The sequence below is a fragment of the Corythoichthys intestinalis genome, chromosome 9 (genome assembly GCF_030265065.1).
Source record: "Corythoichthys intestinalis isolate RoL2023-P3 chromosome 9, ASM3026506v1, whole genome shotgun sequence".
NCBI classification, from domain to species: Eukaryota; Metazoa; Chordata; class Actinopteri; order Syngnathiformes; family Syngnathidae; genus Corythoichthys; species Corythoichthys intestinalis.
In genome coordinates, this window is record NC_080403.1 from 23,773,255 (window position 1) to 23,792,518 (window position 19,264).

Below are 19,264 nucleotides of genomic sequence, written 5' to 3' on the forward strand. Positions count from 1 at the left end.
TCATTTACACTGCATGGCTGACATTGAATAATCGTTTCAGTGTCACTGATGGTGCTAAATGTCCAATGCGTTTTTGTGTAGGAGAACCCGCAGTCAAAATGGATTGGACGTTTAGCGCCGTCAATGGTAGCCATTGAGTTTAATGACTGCCCTGTAAAAGGTTAATCAGTGTTTGATTTTGGTTTATGCTTACACCCCTACAAAATAACCCCCCCCCCACTCCAAAATGGTTCTTTAGAAGAAAAAAAAAAATCCAGAGTTGTAGCCGATCTAGTCAATATGCGTAAAGAAATTGGACCTTATAAGCAGCTATTCAAACTATGCATTGAATGTATGATATTTAGCGCGCACACATACAACTTGGAAGGAGATATTATATAAATAAAATAGAGGGGGATTCGACAAATTAGCACTTTTTCTTTCTCTAGCTTTGATTGGCAGCTCTAAAAATGCAAAGCCTCCCTCCTTGTCATCTCATTCCAAACACGTGGCCTGTTATTAACATCAATTGATGACTTTGGTGTATGGAAAACTAGGGAAAAAATGAGGGAAAACGTGAGTATGGACATTTTTCATTCTGTGCAATCAAAATGGGGTCCTGTGGAAATGTTATTTCGAAAAAATAAGCGTAAGTGTAGTGTTTATTATTGTGGTTTCAAAACTGATGGAATGTATATCGCAAAGTCGTCATCATATATCGTGGAAATTAATATTAAAGATGAAAAGACGTGAAATTTTATTGTTTAAAAAAAATCATGTGTGGTCTATGTAACGCTAAAACGGTCAGAACATGTATTTTTTTTTCTCAGTAATAAAGGACAGAAAATGACGTGGAAAATCGTTGCACTTTTTTTCCCTTACACTTCCACTAACGGCGATAAACGTCCAATTGAACCAGATTGGACGTCTACCGTTGTCACTGTCAGCCAAATTAAACACATGATTCATCAACTCTGTTGCTCATTTCAGTTTTCCAAAATGAACATGAAAAACATGAGCAGATTTTTGCTCCAAGCATTTTAAGACCTTCTGCTCCAACTTGTTCATGCATGCAGTGTTGATTGAAGCATCCACAACATAGAACCTGGTGCAGAAAAACCTATTCGAAACTGGCACAAATAAAACGAAGAACGAAAAGTTGAATATTTTTAGTAAAACAAGAAATGCATCCATCGAGGGTTTAAACATTTTAACACTTTTATTAGAGCTTTCAACGGATTCAGAGACAAACGAGGAATTGGAAATTAAAATTAGGAATTAGTGGTGCAATGGCACCACCTGCTGCTCACATGTAAAATAGCACTCCCTGCAAAAATTCAGGTGCTGAAGGAAAGTGCAGGCACATTTTATTTTATTTCAAGTAAGAACATTGATGAAAGCTAACATTTCTTAGTTATTAGTGAAATATTTACAAGTGGAACAGGAAGTTGCCTTTGTGTAAAGGTTAGCATGAAATGATTAGCATCAGTGGATGGGCTCCTCTGCAGCACGGGCGCTGGGCTTCTTGGTGGAGTTTTGGAGCACCCACGGGTGGGCGAGGACGCCTTGTATGGGCAGCCGATGTGCGGGGTTGTGCTTCAGCAGGAGAGAAATCAATTCTTTGGCTGGTGGGCTGATGTTGGACTGCGCAGGGTATGAGTATTCCACCTGCCAAGTGAAAATGCAAAAGAATTTCAACACTTTAAAAATACACAAATCTTAAAAGGGATCCACAGAAAAAGACTTGTAGTTCTCAAAAGATAAACGTTATTATGAGTTAAAATATTTTGATATTGAAACCCCTCGAGCTTTTCGTTTTATACAATTTGTCAAATTTGTTTAAACAGTAGGTCGCCATTGTTGTTGATGTCGCAGGGCGGTGATGTCATATGGTTACGCTGCCGGATTTCCAGAGTATGACTAGCGACATTAACATGTCATCCGTTCAACCCTTTCAATTTAAACCCGAGAGGAACATTAACGAGCATGACAGCACTGACGATATTACACAAAACGAACAGCAAAAGGAAAATGAACAGGAAAGACGGGATGACACGAGGCGAGAGTAGGAAAAAACACAAAAACTGTTATGCCAAACTGTGCTACACCGGCAAAATGTCTACAGGAGGTGAATTTGACACCCAAAGTACTACTATGCACTTTCAGCTTGTTTTGTTAGATGCATACAGACAGAACATACTAAAGATGCCTTAAGAAAATCCTTAAACATGAAATGTAGTAATTAGAGATGTCCCGATCGATCGGGTCCGATCACGTCATTTTCAAAGTATCGGAATCGGCAAAAAAATATCGGCCATGCCTTTTTTTAATATATACTGTATACATTTTTTTAATTAAATAGTTTTCTAATTGTATTAACGTTACAAACATATTATGTTACACTCATCCAGAGTCTTTGGTTTAGGCTTAAGGTAGGGTTATCAAATTTATTCCAATAACGGCGGTAATTAATTTTTAAAAAAATGTATCACGTTAAAATATTTAACGCAATTAATGCATGCGCTACTAAAACGATCGGGAGCAAAAAACATGATCGGAACAACCCTAGTAGTAATATCAAATAAGGGTGGTTGAACCATGCTACGTGACTAATGTAGCCAACAGATCAACAATCTGCTTTAAAGCTACCACAAGAAAACACTATGATTAAAAGTATGAAAGGGAATCACATGATGCAAAAACAATTTTGAGGCAATCAAAAAGTTATAAATGATTCAATAAAAATAAATTGTAAGTAATCGCTGCTTTTAACCAATGAGCACATGTGTTGGACGTTTCTCCGCGTAGAAGGAATCTGAGTAACCCAGTAGTATTCATCGAGTGACAATCTACTGTACGTCATCACTCTGAGTGTCCATTGCGTGCTTAAAACATGGCGCCCTCCGTAGGTTAAAACATGTACTAAATATTACACATTTTAAAATCAATGGTAACATTTTATGTGTTTCTGATAACATTTTGGTAAAAGAGAACACAATTGGGACTTATTAGAGGCTACAAGTCTTTAAGTCCGAGGTTCCTTTTAAAGTCCTAAAGTGATGTAAAACAGTTGCACTTTTGTGTATAAAAAGGGGGAAAATCACAAATATTTCATTGTACATCTTGTTCTCTTCACTGTTTACAGTGGCACTTTGAGATATAAGTTATACCAACTCCACATGAGTTGGAATAGCGCGAATGCTATTTTTAGACTGAGACGTTGCCATCATAACGCGGAAGTGGGTAATCCTCCGGTAATCTCAAAAGAGAACATGCCGATCAAACACTACTGCTAGGGAACTTGTAGAAATTACTCTAGACATTACGACATATGAAGGATGTTTTCTTCATACGTTTACCGATACCAAAAATTGAGGAAATGTGAAGAATGGATCAACTTGCGTGGATGTCCAAAAGACCAGTTTAACGCCAGCAAGGTGAAGCCATTCACATTTCATATGCAGTAAACATTTTGTCGGGGGCTATGGTCCTAGAGAGGACGAAGAGGTAAGCCAGTTTGACATTTTTACTTATTTTTTAGCGTGGTGTTTTGCCGTGCTGCTTCTGTCTGACAATGAGTGACCTGAAAAAAATTAAAATGGTATCTGACAGACTGCCACTGTTACCTTTTCTGTTGTAAAAAACAACTTAAGGGGGAAGTGTAAATAAATGATAGAATTAAGATTTTTTTTATTAATGAAAAAAATCAAAAGTTCGTTGGCTGTCACTGCGTAGCATTTGCGACCGCAACACAAAAATAGCAATGTAAATTGCACCCAAGAACGGTCAGAGCTGTAAGACAACCAGAGGATATAATATATAAAAGAGACAGGGCATATGGTGGTAAAGGATGGATTGTTGAAACAGGAGAATGTCAATGTCAGTGGTGCAAGGCAATGCACACAAGAAAAACGTGTCGATAAAAAAGCTAACTCTGTTCCCGTCTTTTTCGACCCTCGACACTCAAGCCATCTCTTTAGGGTCTTTACCAGTGAATATGGCACCAGGGACATCATTTTCGGACAGAATTGGTAGGTCTAGCTCAGTAAACATCTTGTCCGTACACCATTTCCATTCATTTACTATTAGGTGACGGTGCTCATGAAGCTGGCAGACCACATGACCAAGACTGCCCTGCTTAACCAGCGCCGCCACCTGAAAGGGACGAAGATTTTTTTGAATGACAACTTGACTCGCCGAAATGCCGAAATTGCAAGAAAAGCACGTCAACTCATGAAAACCGGGAAAATAGCCAACATGTGGGTCTCGGATTGCAGGATCCTTGTCAAGATGCAAGATATGAAGATTAAAGCTATTACGAGTCTTGACCAGCTGACGAAAATTAATTATGACATCTGAAACCACACTTCTGGACCACAACTTCTACAATAGCTGGATAACTAAATACTACACAGCGGACCAGTATAACAACTCGTGCATGTGGACGGTACACTGAAACTTATCAACGGCAGGAGTCTCTACAAGAAACTTGAACACATTAAGGATTATCTACTAAAGATAACAAAGGCTCTGACTAATTTGCACGGATATAACATGACACGTAAATACAATTATCTGCTGTGTCTACTGAGCTCCTGATTCAAATGTCTAGTTTACTGAGTACATGGAAAAGATACTGTTTAAAACGAATAATAAGCATGTTTTTCGCTGTGGAGACGTCATGTCTAATGAAATTGTTACAGTGATCTTTGTGTGCGCCAATTGTTGCCACCATGTACACCTTAGCAATGTATCCTTTTAAGAGACTTATAAGAAAAGCATTTTGAGTCGCTACTCACACCAGCTGTGATAACACATAATCACTTTTGCCACACACACAGCCACAACAAAATGTTCCCACAGCAAACAGATGCAAAAATGTCAGGGACATGACAGAGCCATAACCTTGTACGCCCTGAAATTAATCGAGCTGCTTGACTGGACGCTGAGTTACTAAACCCAGATTGTTTATTGTACAGTTTTGTGGCCATCTGATGTATGTACCATGTCTGAATGTGCGTCTTTAGTTGTATGGGGGACGGGAAACTGATAAGCATATGCTTCTTCCCGTCCGCCTTTGTCTTCTTCGGTTCCTTTGGGCAAATCATATCACATTTTGTAATTGTCAATGATACCGATGATGATGATGACAATAAAATTATTCCCAAAAATATATATATATATATATATATTGAGCAAAAGTGACGTATTGCTTGCGGTATGCCATTGGAGCCATCACCAGGAAAAAATTTTTCTCAAAACACCCACTGCGGCTATGTGGAATAGTTTGGAGACCACCGCAGTCTAGCATATCATTTTTTGTTCATATATAAAAAAAACACTACTCCAAAAGGTGGTTGTTTTATAAAAATGTTCAAACAATGAAACCTTGTGACTAATGTTACTAACAGTTTCGTTTTTACAAAAGATCTGGGCAGTCGTAGTAGCAGATAGTAACAATGTGAAAGAAAAAACTGCAATTTTGGAATCAACGTGTCAATTTAAAATTCATTAAGCTCTCGTGCAGATAAGCGGCATAGAAAATGAATGAATAAGTATAATAACGTTGGCACTTTTTTTTTTTTAATTAAATTGGGCCGCATTGTGATTGGCAACTAATTCAAAATTGTTAAATGCCACGTTTCATTTTGCCAAACTTGAAATACATGAAAAATAAAAACATTAGCCTTTAATCTGATAGCTTAATGCTAATACATAATGTGCTACATGCCAAGTATTACTGTAATTTTCGGACTATAAAGGCGTACTTGACTATATGCCCCCACCCACTAAATTTGACAAGAAAACAACATTTGTTCACACAGTAGATAAGTTGCACTAGAGTATAAACTGCAACTGTCCTCACTGTATTACGGGATATTTACACCAAAAGATATTAACCGGTAACACTTTATTTGACAGCGGCATCATAAGACTGTCATAGGCTGTCACCAAATGAACCACCATTCATTACTTCAAGAAGCTTCATTTGGCCATCACTGCTATCTTGGGGAAGACAGTCAACCTCTGCTGCCACCTGCTGTCAACACTGTTATCCAACATGCCTCCTAGCATGCATCGCAGCAATACAGATTCATGTTCATTGCTAATTATTTCTTCAGTTACTGTTCCAGTTGTTTCATTAATTGCTAGTAATGGTATTTGGTAACACTTTATTTGACAGTGGCGCCATAAGACTATCATAGTTATGACATGACACTGCCATGAGCATTAATAAATGCTTATGACAGATGTCATTATCACACTTTTGAATGGATGAAAAAGATCAAATCTGGACATAAACGGAGTTGTGACATAATTTGCCGATGACACTTAATGACATCTGTCAAGCATTTATCAATGCCCAATAGTGTCATGTCATATTTATGACTGTCTTATAGCAGTCTTATGACACCACTGTTAAAGTGTTACCGATTAACCAAAATAAATCTACAAATAAACCGCACTGGACTATAAGCCGCAGCATTCAAAATGAGGGATTTTAGTCCGAAAATGATGGTATATTAATCACAATGTGCTAGGATGCGAGCACCATGAGGTTTATGATCCCATTTGAAGCTTGGTGGTACTACAGAAGAACAATTTATTGCTAACCATGGGTGGTTAGAAAGATACTGTCAAAAGAAGGGATGTCAACAGTGTGCTACCACCAAGCTGTTGTACTTGCTGAGATAATCAACCAATGAGAATTATATTGCCAAAAGCTTTGTTGGCTGCTTGGTGACAATAAATGAGAATTACTAAAGAATAAACCAGCCGATATGAAAAAATCCATTAAAATTTTTTTTTTTCCCGGCTCAGGTGCAGCCACGCCTCTCTCCTGCACCAGTATTCACCCCGCCCTCTGATTAGTTAAATGGTAATCAGCGTGGAGAATCAAACCCAAAGCCTCTGTGTTGGGGGAGCGACTACTGAACCACACCACCCCCCAAGTGGCAGAGCTCACGAAGAAGCAGCTGTCCTCACACACATTGGGGAGTGACAGGAAAAGTTTTTTTTTGGACAAATTCAGGCCATTCTAGAGCGATTATTTTCTATTTGTATGATTCAATAAACATGCTCTCGTCATTTCAATGAATGTTTGCATTAGGGCTGCAGCTATCGATTATTTTAGTAGTCGATTCATCGCTGAACTAGTTAGTTCGAATAATCGAGTAACCTGATAAAGAACATAAAAAAATTAAAATACCTGATATGAGCCTCAAACGGTATAAAAAAATAAATGAGGATATATGTACAACAAAAGAACAATAGGCTAGCTTAGATAGCGTTTTTTTTTTTTTTTTTTTTTACAATGCTCTTAAATACTTCAAACACATATTCCCACAAAAAATGGCTAAATATACCTTTAAACTAAATTACGAATTCATTAAAAAAAAACATTAGCTCGAACAAAAACTTATGCTGGTCTTAACAGGGGGAAGCTAGATTCAGCCATGTAAATTGAGGCGGACTCGAGGGCAGTGTCACTACCCATATCAATAAAACTAAATGCAAACACTTTCAAAACAAACCATTACAACGCCACTTTAATTAAACGAATACTTGAGGCAGCAAAATTTAATTCGAATATTTTTTTTCTTATCGAATACTCGAGTAAATCGATTAATCGTTGCAGCACTAGTTTGCATTATTCAAAATTTTTATGCCATTTTTTCTCTTCCTCTTACTGAAAATAATTATCAGCTCCAAAAATCGGTTATTGGCCCATTTAACTAATAAGAATCGGCCCTGAAAAACTCATATTTGTCGATCTCTAATAAACATGACTCGTTAGTTTTTAAAAGTACAGATATCCAGCATTTGCTACATCGAAGCTCTTATACTAGTGCAGATTTGGCTGATCAAATCTTTCTGTGGAACCTCATTTTCTATGAAAATTGTGACAACTTTGACGCCTGCGTCTGATGTGTCTATTTTCACTTACATTTCATGAAATTCAGTTGGTGCGACTTACAGTCAAGTGTGCGCTACAGTGCTGCACTTACAGTACTTATTTGGCTTTAGAGGCCAAAGTTTGGTTTCTTGCATAAGCCTCTCTTCCTATACTCCTGACTTGCCGACTTACCCTCGATATCCTGCGATATGTGTCCTCATGCGATTTGGTTTCAAACGGAGGTTTCCCCAGCAGGAACTCGTAGCAAAGCACGCCGAGACTCCACAGGTCCACCTTCTCGTCGTGGGTCTTGCCTTCAATCATTTCGGGGGGCAAATAGTCCAATGTTCCACATAATGTCGATCTCCTGCTCAAGAGAGGGTAAGTCAATCAGGACATTCTTTCATTTTGACACAAAGACCCCCCCCCCCCCCCCCCAAAAAAAAATCACCTGGACGAGGGCGTGTGAACAGACCAACCAAAATCTGCAATCTTCAACTCCCCATTCGCGCCCAGCAGGAGGTTTTCAGGCTTGATGTCCCTGTGGATCACTTTCCTCGAGTGGCAGTAGTCCAAGGCGTCTGCTAACTCCATGATGTACTAGCGCAACACACTAATCACAACGAATGCAATACAAATACAAATGTCTTGGAGGTAGACAACTTACCGTGGCGCTGCGTTGCTCAGAGAAAGACCCACAGCGCTGTAGCTCACCAAAGAGCTCACCTTTGGGTGCGTACTCCAGAATGAGGTACACACGGGACGCGTCGTGGAAATAGCCGTAAAGACGCAGAATGTTGGGGTGCCTGTTGAGAAGCAGTTGTAGAATCAAACTTTGTCAAGGTGAAAATTCATGAAATAAGCTTAACTTATCACTGCCATTGACAACACTAGATGTTGAATCCATTTAGACTAGAACGGGTGAATGAAAGAAAGGTCTTTTGTCCCAGTGTAAAGGCAAGGCAAGGCAAATTTATTTATATAGCACAATTCAACACAAGGCAATTCAAAGTGCTTTACATCACATGAAGATCATAAATATCACATTTAAATCAATACAACGTAAAAACCAAGACAATCAAAATCGGAAATAAAATTATACATAAAAATCGCATTTAATAACAAATAGAATAAAAATAAAACAAAAACTACTACTACTAATAATAATAGTTGAAGTCAGCAATGGAGATAAGCACAAGAGGAATAGAAAGCAAGTAGATTGAAATATATAGACAGTTATGGATATGCAGTGCTAAACAAAAGCGTTTTTAGCCCTGATTTAAAAGAGCTAACAGTTTGAGCATACTTCAGACGTTCAGGTAACTTGTTCCAGAGGTGAGGAGCATAATAACTAAATGCTGCCTCACCCTGCTTGGTTCTTGTTCTTGGAACATGCAGAAGACCGATTCCAGGCGACCTTAGGGGTCTAGATGTCTCATATGAATCTAACAAATCAAGCATGTATTTTGGTCCAAGGCCATTAAGTGTTTTGTTGACGAGCAGTAGTATTTTATAGTCTATCCTTTGACTCACTGGAAGCCAGTGTAGCGATTTCAAAACCAGTGTAATGTGGTCCAGCTTCCTTGTATTTGTGAGGACTCTGGCTGCAGCATTCTGTACTAGCTGCAGCTTCCTGACTGATTTTTTTATCAAGACCCGTAAATATACAGTTGTGGTCAAAAGTTTACATACACTTGTGAAGAACATAATGTCATGGCTCTCTTGAGTTTCCAGTTATTTCTACAACTCTGATTTTTCTCTGATAGAGTGATTGGAACAGATACTTCTTTGTCACAAAAAACATTCATGAAGTTTGGTTCTTTTATGACTTTATTATGGGTGAACAGAAAAAAGTGATCAAATCTGCTGGGTCAAAAATATACATACAGCAGCGCTAATATTTGGTAACATGTCCCTTGGCCATTTTCACTTCAATTAGGCGCTTTTGGTAGCCATCCAAAAGCTTCTGGTTGAATCTTTGACCACTCCTCTTGACATAATTGGTGCAGTTCAGTTAAATTTGATGGCTTTCTGACATGGACTTGTTTCTTCAGAATTGTCCACAAGTTCTCAATGGGGTTTTGGGAAGGCCATTCGAGAACCTTAATTCTAGCCTGATTTAGCCATTCCATTATCACTTTTGATGTGTGTTTGGGGTCATTGTCCTGTTGGAACACCCAACTGCGCCCAAGACCCAATCTTCGGGCTGATGACGTTAGGTTATCTTGAAGAATTTGAAGGCAATCCTCCTTCTTCATTATCCCATTTACTCTCTGTAAAGCACCAGTTCCATTGGCAGCAAAACAGCCCCACAGCATACTACCACCACTGTGCTTGACGGTAGGCATGGTGTACTTGGGGTTAAAGGCCTCACCTTTTCTCCTCCAAACATATTGCTGGACACTGTGGCCAAACAGCTCGATTTTTGTTTCGTCTGACCACAGAACTTTCCTCCAGAAGGTCTTATCTTTGTCCATGTGATCAGCAGCAAACTTCAGTCGAGCCTTAAGGTGCCGCTTTTGGAGCAAGGGCTTCCTTCTTGCACGGCAGCCTCTCAGTCCATGGAGATGAAAAAAACGCTTGACTGTGGACACTGACACCTGTGTTCCAGCAGCTTCTAAATCTTGGCAGATCTGCTTTTTGGTGATTCTCGGTTGAATCTTCACCCTCCTGACCAATTTTCTCTCAGCAGCAGGTGATAGCTTGCGTTTTCTTCCTGATCGTGGCAGTGACAAAGCAGTGCCATGCACTTTACACTTACAAACAATTGTTTGCACTGTTGCTCTTGGGACCTGCAGCTGCTTTGAAATGGCTCCAAGTGACTTTCCTGACTTGTTCAAGTCAATGATTCTTCAAGTCAATAATCACTCACAAGAAATTGCTAATTCGTGTTGCTGTATGTATATTTTTGACCCAGCAGATTTCATCACCTTTTCTGTTAACCCATAATAAAGTCATAAAAGAACCAAACTTCATGAATGTTTTTTGTGACAAAGAAGTATCTGTTCCAATCACTCTATCGGAGAAAAATCTGAGTTGTAGACATAACCGGAAACTCAAGAGAGCCATGACATTATGTTCTTCACAAGTGTATGTAAACTTTTGACCACAACTGTACCGTTGCAATAGTCCAATCTGCTGAAAATGAATGCATGCATAAGTTTTTCCATGTCTTGTTGAGTCAGAAGCCCCTTAATTCTGGCTATATTTTTTAAGTGGTAATAAGCGGATTTAGTGACGGACTTTAGATGGCTATCAAATTTTAGGTCTGAGTCAATAATTACGCTAAGGTTTCTGACTTGATTTGTAGCTGTATGTGACATTGAGCTAAGTTGCCTGCCTCTTTGACCTTTCCTTTTTTTGGCCCAAAAATGATCACCTCCGTCTTCTCCACATTTAACTGGAGAAAATTCTGGCACATCCATTCATTGATTTGATGAATGCATTTACTCAGGGAGACTAAGGGACTATAATCATGTGGGGACACAGAAATGTACAGTTGTGTGTCATCTGCATAGGCGTGATAGGAGATGTCATACTGTTCTATTATCTGAGCTAAGGGAAGCATATAGATGTTAAATAAGAGTGGTCCAAGAATTGACCCTTGAGGGACTCCACACGTGAATTTGGTTCGTTCTGACTGATGGTTTCCGATTGACACAAAGAAATCCCTATCATGTAAATAGGATGTGAACCACTGAAGTATAGTGTCAGTAAGCCCTACCCACTGTTCCAATCTGCTGAGTAGCATGTTGTGATCAACCGTGTCGAATGCGGCGCTGAGATCCAATAGTAACAGAACAGATGATTTGCCTGCATCGGTATTCCGACGAATATCATTTAGGACTTTGATAAGCACGGTCTCGGTGCTGTGTTGTGGCCGAAATCCAGACTGAAAGGAGTCAAAAAGATTGTTTTGCATCATGAAAGTCTGGATCTGTTCAAACACAACCCTTTCGATAATTTTCCCCAGGAATGTCAGATTTGATATTGGCCTGTAATGAGTTAAATGTGTGCCCTGTAAAGGTAAAAAAAAAAAAAGTTATACATTGTGCACGAAAGGGTTTAAAAAATGGTTTACATAAAAATAAATAAATAAATAAACTTTCAATCACCCAATGTTGACTACCATCTACAATTTTGGTATGTTGGCTATAAAGTGGCACATAATGTGGCCACAGGAAAAAAATGCTGGGCCAGATTTGGCCCATCGGCTTTAAGTTTGACACCTGTACACTGGCGCACTACCAAGCTTCTACATGAAAATCCCCGTCTTCCCTTATTCTAGTCTGGCAAAAAATTTTGAATTATTATTTTTTTGAATGGTACATGGAGGTCAAATTGACCCTAAACATGACAGCAGGGTTAACCCTTCATTGCCAAATGTGTCACTTTTGATACACTTAGAATTTCATGATTTTGGGACTAATTCAGAAATTTGAAATATCTTTGGTCAAAAAAAAAAAAAAAAGAATGCAAGTCAACTCATGCATCTGCAGGTTCCATGAGGAAAAAAAAAAAAAAAAAAAAAAAACAGGATTTAGCAAGGGTTACAGACATTAGAGCGCTTATTACACATAATAATTTTGTTTTTTCCTTTTTACAAATTTGAAAAAAAGGTTTCATCAAGACCTTATTTTTCAAATTTTGTGATTTTCTGACAATGGTGTACCGCACGCATGCTATTTTTAGACCGTGACGTCGCATCGTAAAGCAGAAGTAAAGCCGAAGTGGGACATTATAGACCCGCCCTCGCATAGAAACAATGTTATTTGTGCCACTTTTCTTCAGTAATCTTTCAAAAACGAACATGCCGATCACACATTGCTTTTTTGGAACTTGTAGAAACGACTCTAGACATTACGACTATGAAGGATGTTTTCTTCATACGTTTCCCGAAACCAAAAACTCAGGAGGAAAAAATGTGAAGACTGAATAAACTTGCATGGACTTTAACACCAGCTCGGTGAATCCATTCACATTTCATATGCAGTAAACATTTTGTTGGGTTGGCATGGTCTTTCAGAGGACAAAGAGGTAAGCCAGTTTTATATTTTTAACTTATTTTTTAGCATTACGTTGTGCCGTACTGCTTCTGTCTGACAATGAATGACCTGAAAACATTTACAACGGTATCTGACTGCCACTGGTACAGTTTCTGTTGTAATTAAAAAAAAAAATTGGAAGGGGGAAGTGTAAATAAATTATGTAACTAAGATTTGTTAATAACGAAAAAATTAAAAGTGATCGTTGGCTGTCACTGAGTAGCATTTGCGATCGCTACACAAAATATAAATTCCCCCCAAAAATGGTCAGAGACGTAGGACAACCAGAGAATATATAGGAAAGACGGGGCTGATGGTAAAGGATAGCTTGTTGAAACAGAATGTCACTGTCAGTCGCGTAAGAAAAAGGTGTCGGTAAAAAAAGCTAAGGCTATGCTAAGGTTGGCTCGTTTTTGTTGTTGTCTTTTTTAGCCCTCGACACTCAAGCCATCTCTTTAACTGAACATTTTCATGTACTTCCACATCTTTGCAAGTGAATTTGGAACCAGGGACATCATTTTCTGAGAGAATTGGTAGGGTTAGCTTTGTAAACATCTCCTACGTACACGATTTCCATTCATTTCCTAGTGGGGACAAACTGTGGCGTCCTCCCTTAGCAACAGTAGCTAACGCCATGAATAGTAATGAGCGGAAGTGACGTGTTGCTTTCGGTACGCCATTGCTTCATATTGCAGGCATTAAAGGGTTAAAAGGACCACCTCACACAATCACCAGTGTCCTTGAGTTATTAGAGTCAGAGGTTTTGTTTTAATTGTGTGACATTTTCAGGTTATACAGTGCTATGCAAAACGTACCATGTTCTTGTGAATAATGTTCCAGAGTTGGTGAGAAAATATATTTTGCGGAGGGGACTGGATATTTCAACAAGACAATGAACCTAAACACTGCTCCAAATCTACTAAGGCATTGCGCAGAGGAACAAGTACAATGTTCTTGAATGGCCATCTCAGTCCCCAGACCTGTGCCCAAACTTTTGGATACCACTAGAAATGAATTTTGTACAATAGCTTCATTTGAAGAAAAATAGTCCACCAAGTTAAAATATCTGCCATAAAAATGTCAATTAGCAGTTTGGCTAAAATTGTTCCATCCTACCTGAGGTGAGACTGGATCTCCACCTCTCTTCTCAGCTGATGCTCCACGCCCGCCTGCTCCAGCTGCTTTTTGAAGAGCACCTTGAGGGCCAGGATGAATTTAGTCTGGCGTTCTCTGGCGAGGTAGACGTTGCCAAATTTGCCTTTTCCTAGCGGGCGACCAATTTCAAAGCTATCCAGGCTCCACCGCTTCCTGTTCCTGACTCAAGCAAATCTCAATAAGTGACAAGAAATATAAATGTCACATTAATGTAGAAAGACGTACTTTGACGAGTCTGCGGATTCTTTCTTGGCTGGTTCATCTGCGGAAAATGAAAACACAATTTTTGGCAATGAACCCCCACACTGACTAAAAATAATCTTATATGACCGTACTCTCAGGTTTTGCAGCTCCTGTCACCGGTTTTGCAGGTAAGGTCGTTGATACAGCAGGTTTTGGCACTTTGGGCTCATTCATCTTAGTTGGGTTTCTTTCGACAGCAGGTTTGGGGGGTGGATTGACATTAGTGGTTGCCGGTTTGACATTCTGATCTCCTGGCTGTGCAGATTTGATAGTATTGGGAAGCTGAGGCAAAGATTTATTGTGTCTTAACGGTGGCACTAGGCGCTGAGGTCCATTAGCCGCCGACAGGACTCGTTGGCGTTGCTGGGACGGGCCGTCTAAATGTTTCGAAGTTGTGTGCGACTGGTGGGACACGGGGATACGCATCGGTCCGTCCTCAGTGTGCTGGGAGGAAAACAACCAATTGTTACAAAAATAAAAGTCATTTGCCAATTTTGATAACCTCTTAGGGCTTTCATTCCATTAGTTTTAAAGTTTAACCCATTGATGCTTGAATTTATTCAACTTATTGACTGCCATTGACGGCGCTGGACGTCCAATCCGTTTTGACTGGGAGAGGTGAATGAAAGAATGTCATTAGCCCTTCCCAGCAGAATGTGATTGGACGTCAAGCGCAGTCAATGGATGTTTTAAATATGAATGTTCTCTTTCCTTTATTAACTAACCCAAAACATATTCTGGGAATACTAAATATATACCTGGGGCCTGGGCAGGCAGTGAATGAACTATCAGTATGTCTCCTCAGGTCATGCTACTTTCGCCACCCGTGCTCTTTGGTGCCATTTAATACTCATTTGAATTCTAGTTTACGACAAAGCACGGAACTTACCTTCAATTCATGCCTCTGAGTCTTCAAATCATTTAATATTTTGACCCTGGCAGTGGTCTCCATAGTCTGTCAACGAAAAGAGACAATAGTGAAATCACAATAATGTATAATCGGCATGAATTTTGAGTGTTTGCGGTGTCCCCATCGAAGGAAATGCGACTTGAAGCTAGCAGTTAGCATAAGCTAACAGCATCGCGCGACACAATTGGCGATTGTTTACGAGACAATTTGTAGATGATTTTCTTTTTGGGGATTTACTAAAAGGGAAATTTACCTGTGTTATATTACACGGCGACGGAGAGGTACCACTCCAGACTAAACTCGATGGAAGGCAACGTTAACCTCGGACTAGTTGATACAATTGTGGACAAAATGAGGGGAAGCCGTAGTGGTTCGAAAATATCCAGATGAATTTTACTTATGTTATACGCTCTCAAACTCCGACACAACTAAGGCTAAGAAATACACAACAGCAAATAAAGAAAAAACTAACCCGACGCCTAACCTTAGCCAGAAGTGGTTTGTTTAATTTCAAACGTCCCTCGCTTCCGAGCCTTTAAGCTCACAACGCTCTTCATTGGCTGAGACAGTGTGCAGGTCGCTCTCTTATTGGCTGATAACGGTTAAGAACGTGTCGTCATACCAAGTGGCGTCGGACAAAAAAAAAAGAGCCTGCAAGCCATAGATATCAAATATTTGTGGTTAGATGTATTAAGGCGGACTCCACGTCGTTTTTAACCGGCGGCCACCTTACATCTATTGTAGCAGACGTAAAATGAGCATTTTTCTCCACAAAATTGCTGAATTTCTGACGGATTTACAAACAGTTTGAATTATAATGAACATTATTAACGTGGCTAAAATTAAAAAATTAATATTAACAAAATGTAATAATTTAAATTTTAAATAATAATAATGTTTAAAAAAGACGTGAGTAGTAATGTGTTACATTTAGTCCATTACATTTACTTGAGTAACTTTTTGAGAAAAATGTTCTTCTTAGAGTAGTTTTACCACACTATACTTTTACTTGAGTCGATTTGTGAAGAAGAAACACTACTCTTACTCCGCTACTTTGGGCTCCACTAGAGTTGTTCATTTTTTCCTCTTTATTCTACATATTGACTTTATTTTTGCCAGAGATGCCGACAGTAGCTCTACCAGTTTTACCAATGAGATGACATTATACAATTCAGAGGTAACAATTTAATTTTTCTCCACTAGAGGACACTCATGCTCTTTGGACAGGTAACGGGTCATAGTGTTCCTGTCTGGATTTGATTATTTCTGCCATATTTTTGGCATAATACGGTCATGCAATAGTGTCAGTCAGGGATCCCCAACCACCATGCCGGGGACCAGTAACCGGTCTGTTGCTCATTTGCAAACGGGACGCAGAGAAATAAATAATTTGTTTACGACTGCAATCTGGCCTGTGCCTCTTGACTACTCCGAGTAGAGATTTGCGTACGCCGCCCTCTCGTGGTTGACTGCCATTATCGGGGTGTTTGCACACCTATGGCAGCCCACCGTCAGTCAACGTAAAGAGTAAAGTAAGCTGCTGTTGGCTGTGTGCTGTGGGCGGCGACATCGTTTGACAGCTTTTTTATGGGTAAAAAGCCACTTGTTGAGCCAGAAGAGTGGTATACAACCAAGTCCATTCTGCACAATATGTAGCTATAAGATGACAGGTCGGGCACCACTGAGCTTTAGTACAGTATAATAATAAAAGTTCATATAGGGGAAGTTGTCCTGAGAAAAAAAATACACCATTATTAAAAAAAAAAAAAAAAAAAAAAAGCATTGTAAGCAGTTACTCACAATTTTACTCATTACTTTAGTATTCTTTTCAACAAATATTATTTACTTGTACTTCAGTAAATTTTTGGATGATTACTTTTACTTGAGTAATATTATTTGGAAGTAATGCTACTCTTGAGTAAAATTTTTGGCTTCTCTACCCACCTCTGCTTTTAAAACACTATAGGGAGTTTGTCTCATTTATTACTCGCACGTAGTAGAGAAGCATTTTACATTAACACTCTAAATTCCATTTAGGCAAGGCAAGGCAAATTTATTTGTATAGCACAATTTACAAATCACAAGGGAATTCAAAATGCTTTACATCACAAAATATCCAATAACAAATTAAATGACACCTATAAACCACATTATCATCAAGACAGTTAAAAACAAAAATAATTAAAACGGAAAATAGAAATAGAACCAAAAGATGAATGAAAACTAGTAGTCATATAACTTGAAGTTTAAACTAGATGGGGAGTAATGAATACGTTGAGGTAAACTGTAGCCTTTTTAGCCCTGTTTGAGCATAATTCAGAGCTTCAGGTAACCTGTTCCAGAGGTGAGAAACATATAACTGAATGATGCCTCACCCTGCTTGGTTCTTGTCCTTAGAACACACAGCAGACTGGTACCAGACGACCTTAGGGAACCTGACGCTTCGTAGGGGTCAAACAAATAAAGCATGTATTCTGGTCCAAGGTCATTAAGTGTAATTCCCTCCATGCTAGGAGGTGCATAAAGTCTGGACAACAATCTGCCATTGGTGCCATTCTGCCGCTGTGCGTTGTGCTGCGCCCCAAGAGCTCCAGCCAGCAACAGTCCGCTGTACTTCAAAATCCTTCTCCAGTTGTTTTTAGGTGGCTACAGCGCAGTCGTCCTTTGGGTCTTTTCTGGGAATGTGGTCGTTCCAGTTCCATCTCTTCTGATTTCCAAGCAGATTTTCTTGGATTCCGCCTTTTCCAAGATTGTTTTATTGAATATGTGTTGCTGCCAGCACACCTTGAATATTTTTCTTAGACATCAGGCTTAGAATACGTCCAGCTTTTTCTCCTCTTCTTTGGTCTGCTTCCAAGTCTCACAGCCACACTGATAGCATCAGGTTTCTATGGAGGGAGGTTTTTGTCTTCTTGCTGATGTCTCCAGTTGCCCTGATTTTGCTAAGCTGCTTGTATTGGCTGGGGCTATCCTTCTCTTGATGTCAGTTGCTACGCCTCCATCCTTGGCTACCGAAGCTCCAAAATTTTCTTCTACTTCACTCCCTCTCAACCTTTCTACAGAATTGCTGCTCATCATTCATTGATTTGCACTTGCGGTCATTTATCTTCAGTCCAACTTTGGAAGCGTTTTCCTCCAACTTAGTTGTCTTTGTAGGTGATTCATTCATTTGTAGACCAGCAATAGTATTTTATAGTCAATCCTTTGTCTCACAGGAAGCCAGTGTAACGATTTCATAACCAGTTTTATATGGTCAAGTTTCCTTGTATTTGTAAGGACTCTGGCAATCTGGTAACAGCTCCCTGATTGATTGTTTTTTTAAAACCTGTAAATATACAATTACAACAGTGCAATCTACTGAAAATGAACGCATGGATACATTTTTCCATGTCTTGTTTGAACAAAAGCCCCTTCATTTTTGCTATACTTCTTCATAATTTGCGGATTTAGTGACAAACTTTAGATGGCTGTCGAAATTTAGGTCTGAGTCATAATTACGCCGTGATTTCTGGTGTGATTTGTAGCTGTAAGTGGTGTTGTACGCAGGTGATTGCTGATTTTTTTTTACCTTTATTGACATTTCATCTTTAATGGCCATTAACACTAGAAATTCCATTAAGTACATTTTAGGCATGTGTGGATTACCGGTTTCAAGGTATACCGTTGTATGAAAACGTCGAGGTTTTGAAACCGCATAAAAATTTCCGTCATACCGTCCCTAAGGTATTAGCTATTTTTTATGTCCTAAAAATGCATGGAGAAATCCCTCGCTTGCAGCTGTAAAGCTCAACCCTTCCCCACCGATTGCTGCTCAGTGTCAGTGACTCAGCTCAGCTGTGCTACACGATGGCTGGAGGAGGTGAAACTCCATAACTTTTTCCCCCATCGACAACGAAATCGCTGGTATGGAAATACTTTGGCTACAGAAAAGTTACAGACGGCTGTGGCTTAGAGGAGGGCCAACCGACATGTAAAACATGTTTGCAGAGGGTGGGTGCCAAGGAGGCAATACCTCCAATATGATTTCGCATGTAT

General features: G+C 39.3%; 1 protein-coding gene across 2 annotated transcripts; it reads right to left on the reverse strand.

Moving 5' to 3' along the window:
• Window positions 1-1,180: 1,180 nt before the first annotated feature.
• On the reverse strand, window positions 1,181-15,795 carry aurka (aurora kinase A). Of its 2 annotated transcripts, none has more exons than XM_057847155.1 (9): window positions 15,702-15,795; window positions 15,209-15,274; window positions 14,412-14,763; window positions 14,302-14,338; window positions 14,038-14,235; window positions 8,544-8,682; window positions 8,328-8,476; window positions 8,069-8,243; window positions 1,181-1,647 (listed from the first exon to the last, which is right to left on the reverse strand). In XM_057847155.1, exons 2-9 carry the CDS (start codon window positions 15,269-15,271, stop codon window positions 1,465-1,467), a joined length of 1,296 nt encoding a protein of 431 aa, XP_057703138.1. In that variant the 5' UTR covers window positions 15,272-15,274; window positions 15,702-15,795; the 3' UTR covers window positions 1,181-1,464. The 2 variants fall into 2 exon arrangements, with proteins under 2 accessions (XP_057703138.1, XP_057703137.1); XM_057847154.1 differs by having other exon boundaries at window positions 15,483-15,765.
• Window positions 15,796-19,264: the final 3,469 nt, after the last annotated feature.

Coding starts and splice junctions, on each gene's coding strand:
- aurka (XM_057847155.1), bottom strand. CDS start 15,271: ATGGAGACCACTGCCAGGGTCAAAATATTAAATGATTTGAAGACTCAG. Junction 8,477..8,543: donor CTGAGCAACGCAGCGCCACG/GTAAGTTGTCTA, acceptor GTGTTGCGCTAG/TACATCATGGAGTTAGCAGA. Junction 8,244..8,327: donor GTTCACACGCCCTCGTCCAG/GTGATTTTTTTT, acceptor TCTCTTGAGCAG/GAGATCGACATTATGTGGAA.